The sequence below is a fragment of the Pollachius pollachius genome (assembly GCF_949987615.1).
Source record: "Pollachius pollachius genome assembly, chromosome: 17".
NCBI classification, from domain to species: domain Eukaryota; kingdom Metazoa; phylum Chordata; class Actinopteri; order Gadiformes; family Gadidae; genus Pollachius; species Pollachius pollachius.
Window position 1 is genome coordinate 17,796,315 of NC_136950.1, and position 16,648 is coordinate 17,812,962.

The following is a 16,648-nucleotide window of genomic DNA, read 5'->3' on the forward strand; positions in this document are numbered from 1 at the left end:
GCGGTCAGCGGTCTCTCTCAGCTGGACTACGCCCACATCGCGGAGCAGACCGGCCGCTGTTTCTATGCCCCCGAGGTCTTCAACTGTCAGGCTCCTGGTAACACTACCACTAACTACTAACTAGTACTAACTAGTGCTAATACCGCTATAGACTAGCACATGGCAAGGAACCAAAGCACTGTGTATTCGCTCCTGAGAGCCAAACCCCGGCAGATCACTTGCATTAGGGGACTCCCTCTATCGGTAACACATGCTACTGCATGTATAAAACTGCATGGTGACCGGAAGGTTGCTAGTTTGATCCACGGATCCTCCTAGAGTGTCGAGGTTTCCCTGAGCACCTCACACTGCTCAAACTTCTCCCGACGAGCTGGCTGTTGCCTTGCATGGTTGACTCCGCCGTCGGTGTGTGATGTGAGCATGAATAGCTGAATGTTTGGCAGTATTGTGAAGCACTTTGAGTGACCACTGGTTAGAAAAGCGTGCTATAAATGCAGTCCATTTACCATTTACGGCATGTATAAAGAGTCCTCTATAGGTAACACATGCTACTGTACTGCTTGCATGTCTCTGATTGGCTGCTTCAGTGGCCTGTGATGTAAGTGAAGACCTGGCAGGAAGTGACATCACGGTGTGTTGCAGACACAGGAAACATGGAGGTGCTCCACATGTTCGGCAGCGAGGAGCAGAAGAAGAAGTGGCTGGAGCCCCTGCTGAGAGGAGAGATACGCTCCTGCTTCTGTATGACAGGTAGTCTCTCTCTCTCTCTCTCTCTCTCTCTCTCTCTCTCTCTCTCTCTCTATCTACTGTATGACAGGTAGTCTCTCTCTCTCTGTCTCTGTCTCTGACTGTGTGCTGTTTGGTGGGTCTGGTACTGGTCTGGTCTGGGGGACTGGCTCTGTACTGGTCTCTTTGGGCTGACTCTGTACTGGTCTCTGGGGGGTGACGTTGTGCTGGTCTCTGGTCTCTGATGGCATGCTGGTCTTCCAGAGCCCGCCGTGGCGTCCAGCGATGCCACCAACATGGAGTGTTCTCTGCAGCGGGACGGGGAGACGTACCTGGTGAACGGCACCAAGTGGTGGAGCAGCGGTGAGTCCTCCTCCTCCTCCTCCTCCTCCTCCCCCTCCTCCCCCTCCTGGATCTGCTGAGTCCAGGAGGGTGTTGGTGTGTGGTTGCTAGGGTGTTGGTGTGTGGTTGCTAAGGTGTTGGTGTGCGGTTGCTAGGGTGTTGATGTGCGGTTGCTAGGGCGTTGATGTGCGGTTGCTAGGGTGTTGGTGTGTGGTTGCTAGGGCGTTGATGTGCGGTTGCTAGGGTGTTGGTGTGTGGTTGCTAGGGTGTTGGTGTGTGGTTGGTTGCTAGGGTGTTGGTGTGCGGTTGCTAGGGTGTTGATGTGCGGTTGCTAGGGCGTTGATGTGCGGTTGCTAGGGCGTTGATGTGCGGTTGCTAGGGTGTTGGTGTGTGGTTGCTAGGGCGTTGATGTGCAGTTGCTAGGGCGTTGATGTGTGGTTGCTAGGGTGTTGATGTGCGGTTGCTAGGGTGTTGGTGTGTGGTTGCTAGGGCGTTGATGTGCTGTTGCTAGGGCGTTGATTTGCGGTTGCTAGGGCGTTGGTGTGTGGTTGCTAGGGTGTTGATGTGCGGTTGCTAGGGTGTTGGTGTGTGGTTGCTAGGGCGTTGATGTGCGGTTGCTAGGGTGTTGGTGTGTGGTTGCTAGGGTGTTTATGTGCGGTTGCTAGGGTGTTGGTGTGTGGTTGCTAGGGCGTTGATGTGCGGTTGCTAGGGTTTTGGTGTGTGGTTGCTAGGGTGTTGATGTGCGGTTGCTAGGGTGTTGGTGTGTGGTTGCTAGGGCGTTGATGTGCGGTTGCTAGGGTGTTGGTGTGTGGTTGCTAGGGTGTTTATGTGCGGTTGCTAGGGTGTTGGTGTGTGGTTGCTAGGGCGTTGATGTGCGGTTGCTAGGGTTTTGGTGTGTGGTTGCTAGGGTGTTGGTGTGTGGTTGCTAGGGCGTTGATGTGCGGTTGCTAGGGTGTTGGTGTGTGGTTGCTAGGGTGTTGGTGTGTGGTTGCTAGGGTGTTGATATGTGTGTTCTGGTTTCCAGGTGCCGGTAATCCCAGGTGTAGCGTCGCTATCGTGATGTGCAGAAGCAGCTCCACCGACCACAGGTCAGGACAACCTCACTCAGTCACTCACTCAGTCACCCTCTCACCCCTCACCTACTCAAACCCTCACCCTTTACTCAGTCACCCACTCACCCCTTTCACCCACCCACACATATCAGCTTTTTAAAGTGTGTGTGTGTGTGTGTGTGTGTGTGTGTGTGTGTGTCCAGGCACCAGCAGCACAGCATGGTTCTGGTTCCGATGGACGCCCCGGGGGTGAAGCGAGTTCGACCGCTCACCGTGTTCGGACAGGATGGTGGGCGCCTTTCAAAATAAAAGTCCCTTCCCTTCACAACAAAGCCTAAAAATGTCTTAATCACATGAAGACCTGCGGCACAACATTCAATGAAACAAGTTGTACGATGTATCATATGCAACGGTATGATCCTGTGTATATGAGCTTCATTTAATGTCATGTCTGTGTTTCTGTAGACGCCATCCATGGTGGCCATTTTGAGATACAGTTTGACAACGCGAGAGTCCCTCTGAGCAATATCATCCTAGGTACCCCCCCGCATCACTCACTGTGTGTGTGTGTGTGTGTGTGTGTGTGTGTGTGTGTTAGGGTGACCAGATCCCAATTCACCAGAAGTGGGACAAAGACTACGTTTGTGCGGGACAATGCGGGACAAAGTGGGGGGGAGAGAGGAGGCGACCTGGGACCTTCAGTGGGGGTTTCAGTCCGCAACAACAGATAATCCCCCGTTCCCCCCTTGTCCGTTCTATTTAGAAACATATTTGATAAACGTGTTTTATTTAGCTTATTTAGTTATATTTCATAATTAATTAAGGCCGCCACCAGAGGGCGCCTTCAACGCATTTGCCGCCCTAGGCGATTGACTAGGATCGCCCTTGCATTGCTTCTTGGTGGTGGGCGTGCCCTTAACCTGCGTCCGAGACCAAGTTTCATTGACATGATTAAACAACCTGCCCCTCCCCCTGATGACAGCCCTGCTGTCCCCGCACGCAGCTATTTGATAAATGCTAGATGATAAATCACGCATTTCCAAAAAAAAAAAAAAATCGAGTCTGACTGTCAATAACAATGCGGGACAACGTCTCAATTTGCGGGACGCGTTCAAAGTCATGGAAATGCGGGACTGTCCCGCACAAAGCGGGACATCTGGTCACCCTAGTGTGTGTGTGTGTGTGTGTGTGTGTGTGTATATGCGTGTGCGTGTCTGTGTGCGTGTATGTGTGTGTTGTATATGTCTGCTTTGTGTGTGTGTGTTGTATATATCTGCTTTGTGTGTGTTTGTGTGTGTGTGTTTATATCTGTGTCTCTGTGTATATGTATTGTGGCAACTCGGCTTCGGCACAGCGTCCCACCCCTGGAGGTCCAGGGGAGAGGTGGTATACGGGGTGTACCGCCCAGTTCCCCCAGAGGGCGCCAGTGAGCAGGTTTGGCGCTGTCACCAATCAGCACGGCTGATTGGTGACAGCGCCAAACCTGTCCAACCAAGCACCTGAGCAGCAGCATGGCTTCACTAGCCGGCTTCAAGGACCAATCAGGGCTTGTGGTTGGCGTGTGGTCAGACCGGCCCTCGTGGGGGACGACCGGAGATTCCTCAAAGGCTTTTTTGTTCTTTTCAATAGTAACTACTATACTGATACTATGTAACTATACCGTAATACTTGGCTTAAGCAAGGTTAAACTTGTGCTAAATGGGCCCGGTTGCCACAGTATGACTTGTGTGTTTATATGAGTGTGTGTGTGTGTCTCCAGGGGAGGGGCGGGGCTTTCAGATCGCCCAGGGCCGTCTGGGCCCGGGGCGGCTGCATCACTGCATGCGGGCGGTGGGATTGGCCGAGCGTGCCCTGGAGCTGCTCTGTCACCGTGCCGCCGCACGCCACGCCTTCGGGAAGAAGCTCTACCAGCACGTGAGTAACCACGGCGACACTATGTACCAACACGTAGGTTACCACGGCAACACGCGGAGCTCTACCGACACGTAGGTTACCGCGGCAACACCGGGAGCTCTACCGACACGTAGGTTACCACGGCAACACGCGGAGCTCTACCGACACGTAGGTTACCGCGGCAACACCGGGAGCTCTACCGACACGTGAGTTACCACGGCAACACTATGAGCTCTACCGACATGTAGGTTGTCACGGCAACACAATGAGGTAGCGATGTGTGATATGTCCTGGTAGGTGGTGATGTGATGTTATAGGAGGCGGTGGTGATGTGATGTTATAGGAGGGGATGTGATGTGATGTTGTAGGAGGCGGTGGCCCACCAGGTGGCGGAGATGCGTCTGTTGATCGATCAGAGCCGCCTGCTGACGCTTAGCGCCGCCCACGCCGTCGACACCGTCGGGAACCGCGCCGCACGCCAGCAGGTGGGCAGGGGGAGGTCCCCTTGGGTCAGCAGTGAACCTCCGTACCCCGGAGCGTTCACTACCCGTCTACCGGTCACATCTCCATGTTAAGCTGTGTTCACTACCCGTCTACCTCTCTACCCGTCTCCCGATCTACCTGTCAAATCTCCTCATTAAGCTGTGTCCCCTACCCTTCTACCTGTCACATCTCCGAAAGAAGCCGTGTTTACTACCTGTCTACCTGTCAGATCTCAATGTTAAGCTGTATTCGACACCTGTCTCCCTCTCTACCCGTCTGCCTCTCTCCCCGCCAGATCTCCATGTTAAGCTGTGTTCACTACCTGTCTCCCTCTCTACCCGTCTCCCTCTCTAATCGGCTCCCTCTCTACCTGTCTACCTGTCTCCCTCTCTACCAGTCTCCCTCTCTCCCCGTCTCCCTCTCTCCCCACCTCCCTCTCTCCCCGTCCCCCTTTCTCCCCGTCTCCCTCTCTCCCCGCCTCCCTCTCTCCCCGCCTCCCTCTCTCCCCGCCTCCCTTTCTCCCCGCCTCCCTCTCTCCCCGTCTCCCTCTCTCCCCGCCTCCCTCTCTCCCCGTCTCCCTCTCTCCCTCAGATCTCCCTGATCAAGGTAGCGGCTGCCCGGATGGTGTGTCAGGTGGTGGACTGCGCCATCCAGGTGCACGGAGCCGCTGGGGTGTCCTCTGACTTCCCCCTCGCCCAGATGTGAGTCCTCCTCCAGGGGTTGTAGCGGTATCTGACAGGGGGGCCGCCACACTCCCTCTAATACAACAGGGCTGCTTCCTCCATGTGTCGTGTGTTACCGGCCCTTCAGACAGGTTTTTGGAGGAGAAGGAGTGGCTGTTGCCTGTGACTGGGGCAGTACTAACTATTTAACATTTACAATTACATTCAGGGCATCTAGCAGACGCTTTTATCCAAAGCGACATACAAGTACATTTGTCAGAAGAAAGAGAAACAACAATATACCGCTGTCAGGACATTAAGGATGTTCATAAAACCAGGTACCAAGCACTAACAATCGCTAGGTTAACCCATTCCCCGTATACAACAAAGATAGCCAGGATAAGAGGCTACACAATGCTAAGGACCATTTTTACATGCCGTACGACATACAATAAGTGCGTAGATTCAGTGCCAGGACGTACGACATAGAAGAAGTGCGTACGAGGGGTGTGGGAGTAACGGGGGAGGCTATGCAGAGTCCAGTTGAACTCTGAACAAGTGAGTCTTGAGCCTCTTGGGTCTCATTCAGCCAATGAGAAACGCTGCAGTGTTGACCTGAACTCGCTGTAGTCAGCGATGGTATACGGTGTAACGTGTGTGACGTCGGCAGGTATATGTACGCCAGGACGCTGCGCATCGCCGACGGGCCGGACGAGGTCCACCTGTCCTCCATCGCTCACCTGGAGCTCCGGGACCAGCTGAGGAAGAGCAGGGCCCGGCTCTGAAGAAGACCAGGGGCCCGCTCTGACAGCTGCACCGCGCGTGTAACAGTTCTGGTTTCGCTTTTTTCTTTAATTGGGTTCATTGGTTTTCAGAAAAAGAATTGTTTTGCAGATCAGTGTAACGATTAGCTTTTTTAAATTGGAAAATCAAGAGAAGAATAATTAATAATAAAAATCTGCAAAAATGTATCACAAAATATGAACATTTACATATTCACATACCCCTACATGTACATATATTAATATATAAATCCTAATATTTAATTTTATTTTAATTTAAAATAACTAATAAACAAAAGGGGAATGATTAAATATGAAAGGATTCATTGATGCATTGTTAAAAAATGATGTGTAACAGTTGTGTTGGAATGAGATTAAAGCCTGTGTGGGTGAACCAGCAGACTTGTGCATTAGGAATATTTCTAATGTAACTACAAAAAGAAAAGACAGACTACAGATAACAAATAATCTGGCGGCTCCCTTCAGTGTCCTGGCGCGGTGTGATATCTTGAGTCGCTGGTCTAACCAGTTAGTGTTGCTCTACGGTGTGTGAGCCTGGCTTACGGCTTAAAGATCTCGTTACCTCTTTTCTACTGTTGCCAAAAGGGGAATCGGAACAGCTCAGACTAGCAATGGACAGGTGATCAGACGAACACACCTTAAAGACAGCGAGGACTAAAGAGAGGAAGGGGTGGAGACTGCCTACTGCCCTCTGGTGGAAACACACAAAAGAAAGATTAGACACAAAGCAAAACTGTGTTTTTGTTGTCGTTGAGTTCCTTGGAAGGGAAACGCCTTAACTGAAAATACTTTTACGAATTATTGTCTCCAGAGTTCACGAGAAAGTAGAAAAGTTAGTACATGTTGGAACTCATCTGCCACCTCATCCATACATCAATAACTGTTAATGACATTCTTTATGCAGTATTCATCAGGCACTTTGAAACTCTTTGTTGCTTCCCCTTTCTTGGAAAAGATTTCATTCATTTCCATGTGATAATGTGTATGATAGTTTTTGCTTGTTTCTAAACATTTTGACCACCACCAACTCCAGAACCATCGCAGCGTTCTCCAGCTGTTTAGCTGGGGCCCTCCAGCCTGGAAGATTTAATTGATGGATGAGTGTGTCCCCCTAGGTCCTCTTCCCAGTATTAGACAGTCTTTTCACCCGGCGTTCCCAGAAGAAGGGGAGGGTTGTGGGGTGGAATGCACATAATGGCCTTCCCGGTGGTTTTTCCCGTCTGTGACAAAACCAATGGCTTCCTCGTGGAAGGAATGCGGTTTTCCCAGACTGAGGTCAACAATTCTGGAGACGCCAACAACACCGGAGACATCTACTCTTACATTCCAGTTAAGTTTATTTGTTGAAAATGTAAGCCCTGCTCCAGCCTCAAAGGACTTCAGCGTCCAAATAAGAGGACCCCTAACTTTAAACCCTAGTCTAGAGGACTTCACAGACAACATTATAGGACCCCTAACCTTAAACCCTCTAGACTAGAGGACTTCACACCACATTACAGGACCCCTAACCTTAAACCCTCTAGACTAGTGGACTTCAGACCACATTATAGGACCCCTAACCTTAAACCCTCTAGACTAGAGGACTTCAGACCACATTACAGGACCCCTAACCTTAAACCCTCTAGACTAGAGGACTTCACACCACATTACAGGACCCCTAACCTTAAACCCTCTAGACTAGAGGACTTCAGACCACATTACAGGACCCCTAACCTTAAACCCTCTAGACTAGAGGACTTCAGACCACATTACAGGACCCCTAACCTTAAACCCTCTAGACTAGAGGACTTCAGACCACATTAGAGGACCCCTAACCTTAAACCCTCTAGACTAGAGGACTTCAGACCACATTACAGGACCCCTAACCTTAAACCCTCTAGACTAGAGGACTTCAGACCACATTAGAGGACCCCTAACCTTAAACCCTCTCTAGAGTCTAGACTAGACTCTAGAGAGGGTTTCAGTTTAGCGGTCCTACAATGTGGTCTGTGAAGTCGTCTAGTCTCTAGAGGACTGCAGACCACATTGTGGGACCACTAACCCCTTGAGAGGACGTCCTCAGACCCAGAGCTTGGAGCGTTGAGAAGGAGCCCAGAAGAGGGGTCCTGCTTCAAGGCACGTTTGGAGGCTGAGAGGGGCTGAATGGACAGACGTATGACATGGTAGCAACAAGGAACAGAACCATTCGATATATTATTATTTTTAATATTAATACACATGCAAGCGGTATCTAAAATGTGGACGTCTCAGAAGAATTAACAGAATTAGAATGAGTAAAATAGATTGAGAGTTCAACACTGACATGTCTCGGATCACCAGGGGACAACAGGAACGATGAGTTTGCTGAAGAAGAAGAAAGAAGCTGTATACGTGGGCCCTGACTGCGATGGAAACATGTCTCTACAACTTTCCTTCCTGTTATCATTGGCACCAGATACCCAATCAGCATTCTGTTATTTCATGAGAATCTGGGAAGAGTCCAGTCAAAACAAAACCTGACCCTGTAGAGAGGAAGCTGGTGTTTCCGCAGACCACCACCTGGCAGTGATGTGGGATGGCTGAATGCTTCCATTCAGTGTTAATCACCAAGGGAGGAGGCAGGATGTGATAGGGCTGAGTAGGAAGAGAGGAACAGTGTCTTGCTGTGCTATGATCTTTCCAACATGGTCTGGTCTCCCTGGCCCTGGGTTGACTTTCCGAACATTTCCGGTCTCCTGACCGAGGGATAACCTTCCAAACATGTCTGGTCTCCTGGCCGTGCAATGACCTTCCCAACATGTCCGCTCTCCTCGCCGAGGGATGACCTTCCCGGCATGCCCAGTCCCCGGGCCTCGGAATGACCTTCCCAACATGTCCGCTTACAACACATAACAAAACCTACCACCAAAGTTGACCGGGGTTGTTCATAGGCATGTACTGTACCGCTTGAGTAGCTAGCTAGATGGTGAGATTTACAGACCTATCTAGCAGGCTATAAGACGGTGCAGGTAATAGCATCAAGAAGTTTAAGCAGTGTATACTGAACCAGGTGTTTCTGTAATGCTAATTCATACGGATGTACCTGATTCATACCTGAAGTACAGTAGATCTAGTACTTTCTAAGACAGTGAAGATGTATTGCATGTATTGAGTACAGATAGACAGAGCAGGTGGTTAGATGGTGAAGGTGCTTGTGTCCTCCAGATCCGACCCTGAGTGAGAGTGTGTCTGATCTGGCCCTCGCAGTGACATCTCCACCGCTGGCTCCTGCCGGCGGTGGGCCCTGCGACGCCCCAGCCTCTCGCTCAGATCCTTGGCCGCCCTCAGCACGCGGCCCCTGAAGGTGGAGCCCACGAAGGCGTAGAGGAGGGGGTTGATGCAGGCGTGGCTGAGGGCCAGGCTCTCGGTCACCTGCATGGCGCGGTCCAGCGACTTGCTGACCTCGCAGTCCGTGATGAGGGCGTAGGTGGAGTCCAGCGTGCGGGTCAGCTTCACCACGTGGTAGGGCAGCTGGGTCAGCAGGAAGACCAGCACCACGGCCAACAGGACGCACAGTGCACGCCACTTCCTGTCCCGTCTGACCCCGGCCGCGCGGCTCAGCGCGCGCCACACCAGGCCGTAGCAGACCCCCATGATGCAGAGCGGCAGCAGGAAGCGCAGCCCCACCTCCAGCAGCTCCAGGCCCACCTTGGCGGGCCGGGCCATGCCGCGGGGCAGGACCGTGACGCAGGCCAGCCCGCCGTGGGACGCCGGCCTGACGTGGGAGAACAGCAGGTCGGGGAGACCCAGGACGCACGCCGACACCCACAACCCCGCGCTGACCAGCACGCGGCCCCGGCATCCCCCCACGCACCGCCGGCCGGCCACGGGCTGGGCCACGGCCAGGTAGCGGTCGGCGCTTATGCAGGCCAGCAGGAACATGCTGCAGCTGAAGGTGGTGCTGTACAGATAGGAGGTGAGCTTGCACAGCGCCACGCCCAGGTGCCAGCCCTGGGTGGCAGCGGCGGCGGCCCAGAGGGGCAGCGTGACGAGCAGCAGGAGGTCGGCGGCGGCCAGGTTGAGGAGGCAGACGTCGGTCAGGGTGCGCAGGTGGCCCCCGCCGCGCCCGCTGTAGACCAGAACCACCAGGGAGTTCCCCGCCAGGCCCAGCACCAGCGTCAGGCCGTACACCAGCGGCAGGAAGACGGCGGCGAAGGAGCGCACCGACGCCTTGTCGCACACCGAGTGCTGCTCGTAGTCGTAGTAGTCGTAGCTGTCGTTGAAGCTGCCGTTGTGGTCCTTGGGGAAGTCCTGGTAGTAGTCCTCCCCCATCCTGGTGGTCTGTGAGGGAACGATGAGCAGGTGAGTAGAGGTCAGGACCCCCTCTTGAGGAGGTGAGTAGAGGTCCGGACCCCCTCTAGAGGAGCTCCTTGAGGAGGTGAGTAGAGGTCCGGACCCCCTCTAGAGGAGCTCCTTGAGGAGGTGAGTAGAGGTCACGACCCCCTCTAGAGGAGCTCCTTGAGCAGGTGAGTAGAGGTCACGACCCCCTCTAGAGGAGCTCCTTGAGCAGGTGAGTAGAGGTCAGGACCCCCTCTAGAGGAGCCCCTTGAGGAGGTGAGTAGAGGTCCCGACCCCCTCTAGAGGAGCTCCTTGAGGAGGTGAGTAGAGGTCCCGACCCCCTCTAGCGGAGCTCCTTGAGGAGGTGAGTAGAGGTCAGGACCCCCTCTAGAGGAGCTCCTTGAGGAGGTGAGTAGAGGTCACGACCCCCTCTAGAGGGGCTCCTTGAGGAGGTGAGTAGAGGTCACGACCCCCTCTAGAGGGGAGAGGTCACGACCTCCTCTAGAGGGGCTCCTGGGAGCCCCTGGGGAGGTGTTTGTGACAGGGGGATAGTGCAGTTTCAGCTGGTTAGTAGTTTCATTGTCAGACATATGCTAGCTAGTGGCTGGAGGCTAACCAGCTACTGTAGGTAGCTGCTGTGTTCTGGCTGGTGAATCCTATCTGCTGTATGCTTACTAGCTACTGTTTGCTGGTTGCTGTTTGCTAACTGCTGTTTGCTTCCTCCTCTAGAGGAGCTCCTGGAAGACCTTGAGGAGGTGTTTGTGACAAGGGTATAGTGCAGTTTCAGCTGATGCAGTTTGTAGGGAGATGTGTTGACGCCATATTCCAACATGCACGGTTTGTTGGCTGCAGTTTGAAGAATTCCTTTCCTTGCATGGTTACTCCATCAGCACGCCTGAGAGGCACACGACTGACTACAACCTCTCTGGGAACACCAGACTGTCAGACATATGCTAGCTAGCGGCTGTAGGCTAACTAGCTACTGTTGCTAGCTGCTGTGTGCTGGATGATGAATGCTAGCTGCTGTATACTCACTGCTGTATGCTAACTAGCTAGTGTGTGCTAGTTGCTGTATTCCAACTGCTGCCTGCTGACCAGCAACTGGATGCTAACTAGAGGGGGTCCTATGTTCCCTGGGTCCTATGTTCCCCTCTTTGTATGAGACTGGGGAACATAGGACCCTTTTTTTTTAAAAGGGTCTTATGTTCCACGCTTTTCCCAAAAAGGGTCCTATGTTCCCTGATATGTATGTGACCAGGGAACATAGGACCCGGGGAACATAGGGATGACCCCATGTGTAGTAGCTGCTGGTTAATAATCTGTGACGGACAAATCATGTGTGAAGTGGTTGTAACCTTACAATCCAGAAAAATCTGGCTGTCAGGTGTGATCATGATGACTCACTTTGGTAACGTCATTGAATAAAAATGGGATTATTATTACCTTATCATTTCATTATTGTCATAAAACAGTTTAGACCAGGACTTTGACTGTTCAGTTAAAACTTGAATACTTGATCCTGATTGGTCGTCCTAGTGTTCAAAGAGTTTGAATATTTTTCCACATGGGACACCTCTGCCTTTCCAACAGTTTCTCATTCTCTACAAATCCAACAATAAAACCGTCAAATACAAGAATCACCCAAATGTCTCCTTTCCAACCCGAAAACAATATGCTCAAAGCACCGCGGAAGAAGATTTTAATTTTAGCAGATTTAAGGTTAAAGCCTATAACTTTATAGATGAGTTACTTAATTATTTGTAATCATTGTTGGTTTCTGTGGTATAAGGGGAATAAACCACTATAGGATGTCCCGTTATTGGAAACAATGTACAACTACATTATTTTCTATAATGTGGTTTATTCCTTACTTAATTACAAAGTCTGTATTGCAATTGTTTTGGATATATATTCAAAACTCAACATATATCCATATATCAGCCAGCAGTGTTTCTCCAACTGTGGGTGGGGAGCCCAAACAGGTCACGGACCCATTTTTATTGGGATTGGGATATACATATCAAGGAACAGGAAAAGGAAAACTTTATAAACATGTGTTTTATGAGGGGAGGTTCTCCGTAATGAGAGCTTAAGAGCTATAAATTGTACAGACATCCGAACAAAGCTATTCTCATTATTGGGACAAAAAACTTTTTCTTGGGCAAAGAAGAGACTTTGAAAAGGTTGTGTTTTGACAGTGGAAAAGTGAATCAGCAGGTGTTTGTTTGTGTGGCATTTGTTTGTTTCGTGAGACTGTTGTTTCTTTGTGACGAGTGTGTAGCTGGCTGAGTGTGTTGCCTTCTGTTACCTTCTATGTTTTCATATTTCAAGTTCAAAGTGCAAATCTGTTATCATCATGTGGTAAGAAACATAATGTTACAATCAGCAAAGTCGATTTTAGCTGTGATGTACTTTAGGATGACACAATACAGTTCATGAACATAATGAATTCATGGTTTGTTCAGATTTTTAACAGTATTTTATAAAATAAGATGTTTTGGCAGTTCATGATGCATTATTATAAATTGGGGTCCATGGAAGACACCAGATTTCTCTTTTGGGTCGCGTGCTGAAAGAGTTTAGCTGGCCTTTTCCTCCAGAATAAACACTTATATCCCTGTGAGTAAACTGAACTTTGAATAGTACTGTAGCACTTGAAGCTGTTTGCTTATTTGATGAATTCTCTGCACGCTCATGATTCATGCGGTTTCTGGGTTGTACCTTCATGGTTGAATGAAAGGGATGCAGAACTTTCTAACTTTGTACATGTCTTTGTGTAATAAGTGTAATAACGTTGCACACTGGATGACTGTTCCCTCGCTGCATGAGAACTCACTAGACCACAACACATCTAGACCGCTAAAGCACATAGAACCTACAGCAGAAAACACACACTATAGAACCTACAGCAGAGAACCTACAGCAGAGAACACACATCATATAACCTACAGCAGAGAACACACAGTATAGAACCTACATGTTAGAACCTAAAGCAGAGAACACACAGTATAGAACCTACATCATAGAACACACCGCAGAAAACACACAGTATAGGACCTACATCATAGAACCTACACTAGGGAACCCATATAAGAGAACCTTCAGTAGAGATCCCACAGCCGAGGTCCCTCGGACCAAAACAAGAGATCCCAGATAAAGGTACGCATGCATACCTGTGGTGAGGTGCAGCGCTGTGATGGGGGATGTGATCTGAGTCTGCTGAGCGCCGTTCTGGTTAAGTTACTCTGACGTGAGTCATGTATTCCCTGGAACGCCTCTCCACGACATACATATGCGCTCAGGATGGGTGTGTGCCTGTGTTTGTGTAAGAGAGGGAGGAGGAGAGACAGAGAGACTGTTTGGCTGTTGTAAAAGTACAATTGGGGGCGGCACAGAAGCTGTGATTGTGGGGTTTGTAGTTCTGAAGTTCTGTGAATATATATTGTGAGTGTATTTTTCTGTTTCAGTGGTATTTCACTTGTGAGGTTCTTGAGATGTGTGGGTTGAGTCGTGTGGTTCTGTAGTTGTGTACTTCTTTAGTTGTGTACTGAATGGACTGAATGTCCATGCAGATCTGTGCAGCAGGTGGTAGCAGCCTCTGCTAACGTCACATCACGCTGTCTCGAGACTCATGAATTGAATTGAATTGAAAAGCCTTTAATGTCCCCAAGCGACAATTCGGTTTACAACATGTAGCCAACACATACAATGAGACACATAAAAACACAGAGTAATAGAAAGATAAGAACATAAATACACATGTAGAACCACCATGCTTCAGTACAAGTGCTGTAATACATGCTATCTACATATCAGGCTTAACACCTTACAAATATGTCATAACATGGTACTACATAGTACAAACTGTTCATGAACATTGAATGTAACTCCACAATGTACTCTCTCTCTGGCCCTGGCCTGGGCTCGCTCTCTCTCTCTCTCTCTCTCTCTCTCTCTCTCTCTCCCTCCCTCCGGGCAGTTTTTCTGATGAGAATCTGTTGTCCAGACACTCCTCAGCATCTGCCACCACTGCTATGATGGGATATTGTCCTTTACTCAACATGTTACTCTAATCAGACACTGCCCCCTAGTGGACGCTCGTTAATACAGCATGTACTGAAGCACTGGCTACATGCCGGATTTTCGCCATCCTTTCTAAGTTTACATTCCACTTGATGGCGAGAGATACGTGTCCACAGCAGTGCAATCTGAACTTGAAATATACCTGTTCTAACTTTAGTTTTAGTGCACATGGTAACTTGTGTATGTATTTCAGGATGAGTGCACTTAAATTTAGTCATGTTTTGTCGAGAACATTTATGTTTTGTGAGCTTTAGATTGTTAACATAGCTAAACTCGTGGTTTGCGCTCGCCATTCTATCTTCGTGTAGTATAGCCCAAATGTTTCAGTTGTCCTTTTTCTTATGTTATGCTGGTTCATTCCGTGAAGATAGAGTCCTGAATCTTTAATCTCATTGAACTTGTACAGGTATGTAGCCTATTCCCAATACCAGGTTTAGAATGTGTTAATTTAAATGTTTTCTTGTATTTTATTTTCGGGTTTTGAAATATTATTAGATAGTGGGTAGTTTGCATTCCACTTGATTGAGAGAGGCTGGTTCATTCCGTGAAGATAGAGTCCTAAATCTTTGCTCTCATTGTAGTGGAGCACATTAATGAAAAATCGTTCACTTTGTGGTACAAGCGCCAAATTTGGTACACAAGTGCTTTTGGACCTACTATCTCATAAAAGTACGTTGCCCACTTGAACAAACAAAGTGGCCACCATTTTTCAAGATGGCCGCCATTCGAAGTGGTTTGAAAAAGCGTTTGAACTATATTTTGATTGAATAGTCCTATTCTGATGGTTTATACATTGAAATATGTGTTTTTGCACATGAGAAATACAACTCTGCATTTAGAAAATCAAAATTATTGAATATTATGATGATACAATGCGAATTAAATGAAAAAAACACTCACAAACAAAGACATTAGTTTCACTTAAAGCTTTTGGACCTGTAAGCTACTTGTAGGGGAGGCCACGTAGAGGCTGTCTTTGTCTCCCCCATTTTTTTTTTTTTTTTTGTATAGGGTTTTTTATTTTTTTTTATTTATTTTTTTTAATTTTTAGATAACGGTATAAAAACACAGAAAAGGTGTCAAAGCATAGGCTGCATGTTTTACGATCCAGAACTTGAATCAACATAACTTAAAAAATAATAATACAAATATCCAACTCAAACATTCAACTTAAACTTGGTTGTTCTATTTTCTTAGCCCTCACATGCACAGGCACACAACTGTGTGCACTTCAGGCCGAAGCGATAGCATTTGCATCGTCCTTGGCATTCAGTCTTGCAGCCACATTTTGTCAACTGCTCACAAGTCTGAGCAATGGGTGGAAGGGTTGTCCAGAGAACTTGCCAGATCTGACCATCTTTTTGCCAGCCCCAGTTGGCAGGACTTTCAGTTTGCATTTTGCACACTGTTGCTTGGCCCCATATGCAGGCAGCTTGGAAAGCAGACCGTTTCACATGCCGAACGAGGGATGCGCTTGTTGGTGGAATGGCATCATAAGACCTTTGCTTCCGAGCAAACAAGTCCAGTCTTGCCTCATCAACCTTGCATGTAGTACTTTGCTTGTCATACATGGTGATGACAAACTTCTCAAGGATGTTGAGGTCTGCATCTCTTATGATAGGTGGGTATTGGCTGAGCTTTTTGAAGACAGGACTAACTTCAGGGCAAACCTCCCATGCTTGCCATGCACTTTTCTTGCTTTTACCACGGAAAGCTGACACAACATCGCAGCCAGTGAAGGCATGGAAGAACAGCATGCCACTGGATTTCTCTGGGCCAAGATTCACCACCATATCATGAATTGGCAACCACCTAATGGACTGACCCTGGCCAAATTCTATCCAGATCTTTTCCAAGCCTGCATCCTGAAGAGTCGCAAAAACATTGACTGCAACCACAAGAATATCTGTGTCGCATGCCTTAATCAACACAGACTTTATCTGTTGCTTGGCTGCATGAAGAGCATGTGTGAAGATTCTGGAGTCAGCTTCTTCGTGGTTGCAAGGACTTAAACCTTCAAGGCTGATGGGTTTGTTTGAAAGAGCCTGCTCTCCTTTGGTCACAACTACGACATTGTCAGGACACAAGGTCACTATCTTCTCTGCTAGGAACCCAAAGAGTTCAGTCTTGTTTTCATTGTCTCGCAAGAAGCTTTTCCAGTTGGGCGGTAGTTTGGTTTTGTCGGTCACTCTACGTCGACCTCCCTTACCTCTGTTTGACCTTGTTTCAGCCTTCAGGCTTGAAGTCCAGTAGACATCAAAAATTATGTCTGTTCGCTCATACTTTGATGAGTATGCCTGGATCTTTG

At 49.0% G+C, this 16,648-nt stretch overlaps 2 protein-coding genes across 3 annotated transcripts in view; one reads left to right on the forward strand and one right to left on the reverse strand.

Annotated features, from left to right (window-relative positions):
* The window catches only part of acad11 (acyl-CoA dehydrogenase family, member 11), a 10,750-nt gene extending 4,506 nt beyond the window's left edge, over nucleotides 1–6,244 (forward strand). Inside the window, exons 11-20 of one of the 2 annotated variants that reach the window (XM_079754741.1) lie at nucleotides 1–97; nucleotides 643–750; nucleotides 991–1,089; nucleotides 2,093–2,156; nucleotides 2,324–2,409; nucleotides 2,586–2,657; nucleotides 3,880–4,034; nucleotides 4,382–4,498; nucleotides 5,088–5,197; nucleotides 5,829–6,244. The exon at nucleotides 1–97 is cut by the window's left edge and continues 42 nt beyond it. In XM_079754741.1, the coding sequence (XP_079610867.1) occupies nucleotides 1–97; nucleotides 643–750; nucleotides 991–1,089; nucleotides 2,093–2,156; nucleotides 2,324–2,409; nucleotides 2,586–2,657; nucleotides 3,880–4,034; nucleotides 4,382–4,498; nucleotides 5,088–5,197; nucleotides 5,829–5,943 (1,023 nt within the window). In that variant the 3' untranslated portion in view covers nucleotides 5,944–6,244. Of the gene's footprint in view, nucleotides 98–642; nucleotides 751–990; nucleotides 1,090–2,092; nucleotides 2,157–2,323; nucleotides 2,410–2,585; nucleotides 2,658–3,879; nucleotides 4,499–4,791; nucleotides 4,817–5,087; nucleotides 5,198–5,828 lie in introns of those variants that run through there. The other variant, XR_013812583.1, reaches the window with a different exon arrangement.
* A 1,931-nt stretch (nucleotides 6,245–8,175) lies between these two features.
* Nucleotides 8,176–13,558, reverse strand: ackr4b (atypical chemokine receptor 4b). Its single transcript, XM_079754345.1, has 2 exons — nucleotides 13,431–13,558; nucleotides 8,176–10,260 (listed from the first exon to the last, which is right to left on the reverse strand). Exon 2 carries the CDS (start codon nucleotides 10,249–10,251, stop codon nucleotides 9,115–9,117), a length of 1,137 nt encoding a protein of 378 aa, XP_079610471.1. The 5' UTR covers nucleotides 10,252–10,260; nucleotides 13,431–13,558; the 3' UTR covers nucleotides 8,176–9,114.
* Between the last annotated feature and the right edge of the window lie 3,090 nt (nucleotides 13,559–16,648).

What these genes read in the sequence shown, in the direction of transcription:
- ackr4b (XM_079754345.1), bottom strand. Translation starts at nt 10,251, where the DNA reads ATGGGGGAGGACTACTACCAGGACTTCCCCAAGGACCACAACGGCAGC.